The following is an 8,323-nucleotide window of genomic DNA, read 5'->3' as shown; positions in this document are numbered from 1 at the left end:
GGGGAGAGAAGAGAAGGGTCTCAGAGAAGGAAGTTTTAGCAACCTGAGTTACAAAAATCTTCCCCTAAATTATATTAGTGATAAATTATTCAACTCTTAAGACTGCTTGGGAAAAAATATGATAGAGGAATGATTGATGGGGCTGAGACTATATTTCTTAAGTGCAGATATAAATTTTTAAGGCAGAGGAAGTCATAGGACCCTGGATAGGATGCTAAAAAACACAAAAGGCCAAAGTTTGAGGATCATTAGTACTGGATAATAATACAGAAACATGTGGAACTAAAGATAATTCAACTAGACGAGATACAAAATATTTTCCTAAAAATTGGTTTCAGAATGCAGAACAGCTGGGTGTGATGGTACACAACTGTTAATCTCAGCACCATGGAGGACTGTTGCAAGTTCGACACCAGTTGGGGCTACAAAGAGAGCTTAAGCCCAGTCTGAAACGAATAGCGAGACCCTGTCTGAAAAACACATTAAAAATGCAGAACATATTTAAACACTAAAAGTACAAATTTGGTTCTCGAAGGGAGGGGATACATGGTCCAGATGCGATACACAGAGACATCTCTACAGTTTTCACTCAAGATATTGTATCTTGATCATATACACAAATTCTCCAATAAAAATGTAATTACTGCACATTGCAAACATTAACCAATAGTGAATAAATTTTGTTTCTATTTACAATTTAAAATACATTTCAATGATATTATTGTTAGAAAGGCTCATGTTTACATCAATTTTTTTTTTTTAATCACTGAAGCACAAGCTATATTTCCAGGAAAGAAAAAAGACTTATTTATACTACATCTTAATGCTACAGTTTTGAACTTATTCCTTAAATCGCCACTTATTTGTAAAGCACAATATAAGTTTGCATAGTCCTTTGCATAGAATCAAATAATGTCCTTGTGCGTCTATCATGTGAAACATTCACATGAACCCTGTGACCTCCCCACACAGGCCAAGGCACGGCAAGTCAAGTACATACATCATACCATCAAAATTCTAAAGCCCTACTGTCTTTTTTGGCTTTTCTCAATTCCAAATTAAAATATATTTTTTACATTGGCTTGCAGCTAAATTTTTGAATGACTCATCCTATAAAATATCTGAGTTTTAAGATGAATATTATCTTTTGTGTCTTCACACAACATCAAATTAGATTGGAATTAAGGGTGTAACAATGCAAGGCCATCCAGAAATAAAAAGAAAAAAATTAAAAATTAAAAAAAAAGTAAGCCCACAACTGGAAATACTAGAGAACAAGAAGGACTAAAAAGTTTTCCCTTCTCTGGGACTTTCTGTATATTATATTGTCATAGCTCAGCTCCTTACTCCCTAAGTCTCTTGCATAACAAAAGTTGTTTTATTAGGAAAGCCAAGTATGCAAAGGGATGAGAGACAATTTTGTACGTCAGTGTGAGAGAAACTGAAGTCGTCTTTCAGTCCGCTTCTGCCTCCTTCTATAGTAAAACATCTGACTGAGCTAAACCATTGCCAAGAACGTCTGTGCTTTGCTGAAACCTAGACGTGGCCACGGTCCATGCTGGGTCCAGTGAGATCTGAGGGGAATTATGTGCGTGCGTGTGCACAGCACAGCCCTGTCCTTCGTGCTGCTGGAGGGCCCCAGGAGACCATTCCGGCCATGGGGACCGTAGAACATCCTCACATGCTATACCAGTGGTGGATCTGGGCCATCATGGGATGGAGCAGGGCTCCCCCATCAATCTGGATCTTAAGATTGGGAGAAATAGAATAGAATTTAATGTTTAAAGCACCCTTTATTTTGGATTCTGACACAGTATCAAATGTATATACTCATTAATAAAGTTAATAAAGGAAGGAGGCATATTGATAATACATAAAGGATTCTTTGGTCATCTTTAGTCTTTTGGTAATGTTTCTATATAATTCCATTTTTTTACTCCACAGTGCTAAGTACAGGTGTCAAAAACAACAACAAAAAGCTAAGATCAATTTTGCCATTTGCCCAGGAGAGCTGCTTTTTAAAACAGATTTCCCAACTTACATCAGGGAAGAACTAGAGCAACAAAGGGTAGGAGAGGAAGAGTGCGAGTTTAGTTCCGAGACGGCCCAGGAGCTGACCTCTACCACATGCTGCGTGTCCCTGGCGGCAAGCGGGCACTCGAGGAACGGGAACACCCCTCTCCACAAAATATCTTAAAGTGATGATTTTGTTTGTGAGTCTTTGGAGTTTTTCTTACTTTTAAAAGAACAGCATGTATTGTAGTGATTGTCAAGCTGCGTGCATGCATGTGTGTGTATGCATGTGTGTGTGCGTGCGTGCGTGTGTGTGTGTGTGTGTGTGTGTGTGTGTGTGTAAGATCTGCAAATGATCTTTCAGTAGCCCAATGAAAGAGAACAAAGGTGATCTGGCTGCCAGCAATAATCTTAGCAACTTAGTAGCTAAATGGAGAGAGCCTTTTTTGTGCGCCTACTACTGCTAATGCATCTACAACACCCACTTCACTTGAGGGTCCAAAGCTACCTAATACAACTGTGGATGTTGTACTGTAACTAGATCTATGGTCTTATCTTTCGACAGTGTTTCACTCATAAAATTAAGTGTAAGGCACCCATAAAAATTCTCAGAATTCTGAGCATCTCATGTGGAATGATATTTTTTTAAACAAAAAGATACTTTAAAACCCTTTTGCATTTAAATGTTAAATCCAGTCAACAGTTTACACTTTTGGGGTTTTTTTTTTTGTTTCATGCCAGGGATCAAACACAGGACCTTGCACTTGCCAGGCAGGGACTTAGGCTGCTGAGCTATCTCCCTGGCCCTATTTGACAGTTTAAAGTTAAAAATTAGACCAATTTGACCATTATGTAGGGCTGGGGACACACCTTAGTGGTAAGGCACTTGCCTAGTATGTGCAAGGCCCGAGGTTCAATCCCAAGCACTGACCAATAAAAAAAAACAAAAAAAACCAAAACACCTTTTGTGTCATTTCTAACTAGATTTTGTGATTTACGACCGACTCTATAATAAAAGTGTCAATATTTAAGGCAAATTTATTGACAATCCCTCACCTGTCAAAGCTAAGCCTAGAACCATGAACCATGCTATCATTTTTTGATTAATGATGATCATAAAGCCACAGGGATTAACATCCTCCTCTCCTCTGGTATCCAGGTATGCTTTCTGGAGAGGGAGACAGCAGCAGAGGCAATTAAAGCCATCACAATATATCCCTTTTTTAGTAGCAAAAAAAGTTAATGGTTCTAGATAATGTGAAGTCACTACATGCACTTTCCCCCCTACATCTTTTGTTTTTGTGTTGTCCTTGCAGACTTTCAAGAAATTGTCCCTAGGTGTCATTGCCTCATGTAGAGCCAAGAGTTAGTCTCCTTGCAAAGAATGGCAGGAAACAGGGGAAAGGACTAGACTCTGACTTCTTCAACCCCCAGAACGTCGGAACAACACTGTGGGGCCGCTAAGTGCTGCAGTGAACCCATGTTAGTCAGTTCCCCGAGCAGCACTGAGAAGCCTCCGTGGTGGGTGCGAGGGCTTCTTGTGGGACTCCTTTCTGGAGGAGCAGGCCATGCCAATCTGCAAGGAAGTGGGCGCTGAGCTGGCACGTCCAGGCCTTGCGGCTAGCACCCTCCCAGGCTGTCAGAAACCCAGTTAGGGCTCTACTGATAAATACAAACTATACCCATATGATATGTGCTGGGGAAAAAAAACCCTAAAAATATGCTTTTTAAGAGCTTTTAATGCGAGAATGACTTGAATGGAGTATAATGAAAAAAAGACTGAGGATCCTGGGCAGCCAGGCAAGATGAAGATCATGGCTTTTGACCACAACTAGCGCATCTCAGCAAGTTAAAGAAAGGTGTTACTAACTAGTTCACCCCATTTATCATCTGACACTGGGATTCATAAAGACAAAAACTAGGAAATACTGGTCAGTTCATACATACAATCCTTAGAAAGAATATCAAAAGTGAGGATAAGAAGTATATACCATCTCTAGCGACCAATGACACAAAAGAATATTATAAAAATACAGATAAATGATGAAACCATGTCAGTCTATTAGAAGCAATTTTTTTTTTCTTTTGATTCTTAAGTCTTCCACGAGTATGTATCACGACCTTTGTGATATTCTCCTGCTGGTCTGTTGATTTAAGAGATTAAAAAACCACGTACCAGTAGTGTCTTGGGCTGTCACATCCACACCATGTGTAAACATGACCCGGAGGCATTCTGCGTGTCCCTTCGCAGCAGCAAGATGAAAACTAGAAAGAGAGGGAAGCATACCTTAGAGTTCATCTCCAACAAAGCCTGCTCTCTTTTCACTTTCCCTCCCCTGAGCTCCACAACCACCCACTGAATAGATATTACCAGCTTCATTAAAAAAAAATTGAAAAATTTCACTGTAGTTGTTGAGACAGGGTCTCATGCACTATGTTGCCCTGGATAGCCTTCAACACATAGGCTCACATGACCTTCCTGCTTCAGGCTCCTGAGTAACCTGGGATGATCCTGGGCTATCCCACTGCAGCCTCTAATTAGCATCTCTTACTAAATGATGAAACAGGCATCTGACCTTAGGTTTTTCAAACCAAAGATCAAGCTTAAAAAAACTTAATGGTTTTAGCCGCTGGTCCTCATCCTGGAGACTGCCAGGGAGACCTGGTAGGCCTAAGCCCTTCCCCTTACCCCCCCCCCCATAGCCTAAGCTCGACTGATTCCCTCATGCCCACCCTCACCTGGATGACTGCCAAAGGTATCTGATGAACCTTCACCCAATGCTCTCACCCTTGCTGGAGATCGGCTGAGCCCAGGGTCACCAAATACACCACCCCCCATCACTGCAGAGCCAGGGAGAACATTGGGAGCTTCAAAAATGACAAAAGGAAGGAACAAAAGGCAATCTCAGACCTTTAGCCTACTCAAAACAAGTCCAGGAGACAGGTCTCAGAGCTTGAAAGTCACAGACTTCAAATTTCTGAGATGACAGCAACTGAAAAAACAACTCCAACAGGCAATGGAAGAAATCAGATCAGAAATAATTTCTCGGGTTTAAAAAAGAACGCTAAGAGTGAGCCACATATTTGTCTCTTTATACAACAACAGGTTTTTTTTTGGTTTTATTTTGGGTTCTTTTGTGGAACTGGAGGTTGAGCTCAGGTCCTTGCACTTGCCAGGCAAGTGCTTATTCTGCTGAGCTATCTCCCTGGCCCCTACAACAACAGTGGAGCCTCAACTAGACTCAGCTTCTAAATGAACTTCTTCCTATTGTCTAGTGCTTTCATCAAAGCTGTTGTTTCTAATATACTTTACAAAAACAAACTTATCTAAATCACACAGTGGTCAAAGTTCTGGACAACATCAATGCCAAATCTCTGTTGGGGTACAAGCAAGTAATAGTTGGGTGTAGCATTTGTCAATGTAGGTCAAACACCTTACTATACTACTACTTTTAGACATAATGTCTTTTCATTACCATAAAATCCTTTGGGAGAAGTTGCACGACAGACTCTCATTTTGTAGCTCAGGCTGGCCTCAGACTCTTTGTGTAGCGTGGATGGCCTTGGACCTATGATCCTCCAGCCACAGCCTCCTGAGTGCTGGGATTACCATCACAGCCTTATACATTGACTTTTAAATCTCCCTAGAGCGTCTACACTCAGGTATAAACATAATCAGAGGAAGCTCACAATTAGGATACAGAACTCAGTGACACTTGGTAGTATAAAGCATGCTCAGCATCTGCAGACGGGCAGCTAATAAAAGAGGTAATGCCCCGCCCCATGACACACCAATCATCCCAGCAAATTTCAGGGTAAAGAGCATTTTGCAGGCAGAAAGAAGCAAAGCACAATTCTACCAGGCAGTGAAGCTCAAAGCTGGAGATGGCCACAAACACTGGGTCACTGGCTGCTGTAGAGGCCTTTCTTCCTTTTGGTCTACTTCCTGTACAAAGAAGTTAACATGCTTTCCAATTCTGCTGTTAACAGTTCTATTCTGAGGACTTCCTTGGGATATGTTCTATGCGATACTGCAGTGTCTACATCTCTGGAATGATGTCCACGCAATGTTTTCTGGCAGAAGAGGAACTGCCACTCTAGTCACACTCAAGGGGCAAACCTAAGAGCTAATATTCAAACCAAGTTGGTCCCACGCCAGATCTTGTATTTCATTGCTAGGATGAGGGAAGAGATTTTCAAATGTGGATATTTCATGTCTTGTTTCAAGTCAGTTATAACACCCACATGTGTGTTAGGGAATCCATCTAAGCTCTCTGTGCCTAATTTCCTCCACTGGAAAGTGGTAGGACTGCAGTCAAAGTATTTCTAATATTTTTTCACTGCTCTGACTTTTTATTTTATCAGCCCACCTGCTTTCAACTCTACTGTGTCTATACTGGTGAATCAGTCTATGTATAATGTCTCTTTACACTAAAATCCAGGATGATTTTAGGATGATTTCACATTTTACCAAAACTTTGCTTAAATGGAATAATTGGGAATACGGTGACTTGTTTAGACAAAATTCCTGATTAAATAGAGCTTAACCAAAAGAACCCCCCAAGGTAATAAAATAATACATTTGCTCTTTAGCATTATGGAGGTGGGTTTAATTTTATAAGTTCACCTTCAAATGGTAAATCCTTTATTTTAACTAATCTTGGTAGGTTTCCAAAATCTCCCCAGCCTTAGGAACTGCGTCTGTGACATAACTAATTGGCCTCAGGACACAGCGTCACCATGCACAGTCTCAGTTATTCAACTCTCTACTTTTAGGGACACTGGAAACTATGCTGGTTGATTAGTATTAATTGGTATTAGCACAAACTGATTAGCGTTAATCTTCTTTTTTAAGTCTATGTATTTGTTTCTAAGCTGTTTACTTTGCTATCTCCTATGACCAGGCAAAGACTAAATCAAGTCTGTAGGCAAGAGACTCTAAAGATAGGCATCCAAGAACAGTGATTAGTACGCACGCATGGACACGTGCACACATCCCCTATCTATCTTTAAGTATGAAGTATGCAAAGAAAATTACACATACCGCAATTATATAGTTGACAAATTTTCAGCAATAGACCATGTCTATTTCACCTTCACACAAATCAGGCAACAGACCCTGGGTGGCAATCTCAGGGTCCTGGCTTTGAGGGCTTTGAAGCTCTCCACGGGTCCTTTCTAGTTTCTACTTCCTGTCCCCATGTGATATTTCTATTTCTTCCTACTCTGAGTCTTCTCAGTTGCCTCTGGATGGCCTGCTCTGTTTATAGACAGTTGACACCGCAGGCGCAGGCACGTCTGACAAGGAGCATGACTGTAGGCTACTGCTGTGTGGCGACAAACACAATCTGAAGAACATGACAAGAGAGTCACTAGAAGATCTAGAATTGGCAGGAATTCACGATCATTACCTAAAAGTTACTGACTTTCCATCTTCACCGGCCAGGAGAATTAAAATGTGAGGAAGTTGGGTTCATTTCCAAATTCCACAGGCGAAACTTCTCACTCACTTGTAAATGATCACCCAGCAACCTAAATTAACATCTTTGATGGCTGTAACATGCTATGGATAGAGCCAGTTCAGTCAAAGTTTCACTGAATATGCTTTCATGAAGTCTGCCTCGTGTTTTTGTTTTGTTCTGCCTCGCCCATTAGAATTTAGATCAAGAGCAACATTTTCCTCTACTCTGGGGGGTCTCCAGCTCTTCTACATAATGCGTGTATCCTGATAACAGTCTATACCCCATTCATAATTTTCTCCTGCATTTTACCAAAAATATCAGCAATTACTGTTCTCAACAAGTACAAATTAAATTAGAAACAGCTTATTATAGGGACAACTATACATCTTACAATTTTGTACTGCACCCATCTAATAACAATCATTATATTTTTCTCTAGTAAAGTCATTCTCAGTTCATGTGATACAATTAAGCATTATTTCTAGGTGTTTCTCCAAGAACTCTAACTTCCAGGTGTTTGTTATGATATGGCAGCAGAGCCAAAAAGCACAGCACGAGTCTGCTCTTAGAGGGCGAGTCACCAGTGCTGTGCCTTTGCTCTGCCCCTCCAGATCTGCCTCCTGCCCTTGCCCCTGGCATCTGCAGCAGTCCCCAGTGGACTGAATCTGAGGGGACCAACAGGAGGTATGTATAAGGCCGAAAGATCTGAGACAAGAGTTCCAGGTATCAGCCCTTTCACACCCTCCCCTCCTTACTCACATTCCCAGGCTCTGTCTTCCTCTGTGAAAGCCGCAACTATGGAATCACAGCTCTGGCTCTCCAGAAGCTACCACTGTGGCTGCCTCTGG

The 8,323-nt window shown here is 41.2% G+C and overlaps 1 protein-coding gene across 7 annotated transcripts in view; it reads right to left on the bottom strand.

Moving 5' to 3' along the window:
* Rai14 (retinoic acid induced 14) overlaps nt 1-8,323 on the bottom strand; it is a 156,855-nt gene that overhangs the window by 33,941 nt on the left and 114,591 nt on the right. For all 7 annotated transcript variants that reach the window (XM_023707461.1, XM_023707463.1, XM_023707462.1 and 4 more), the window contains one exon: nt 4,190-4,278. In XM_023707461.1, the coding sequence (XP_023563229.1) occupies nt 4,190-4,278 (89 nt within the window). The remainder of the gene's footprint in view (nt 1-4,189; nt 4,279-8,323) is intronic.

The sequence above is a fragment of the Octodon degus genome, unplaced genomic scaffold (assembly GCF_000260255.1).
Source record: "Octodon degus isolate 3935 unplaced genomic scaffold, OctDeg1.0 scaffold00293, whole genome shotgun sequence".
In the NCBI taxonomy this organism is placed as follows: Eukaryota; Metazoa; Chordata; class Mammalia; order Rodentia; family Octodontidae; genus Octodon; species Octodon degus.
Note: the sequence above shows the minus strand (reverse complement) of the source record. Positions and strands in the feature narration are given on the sequence as shown.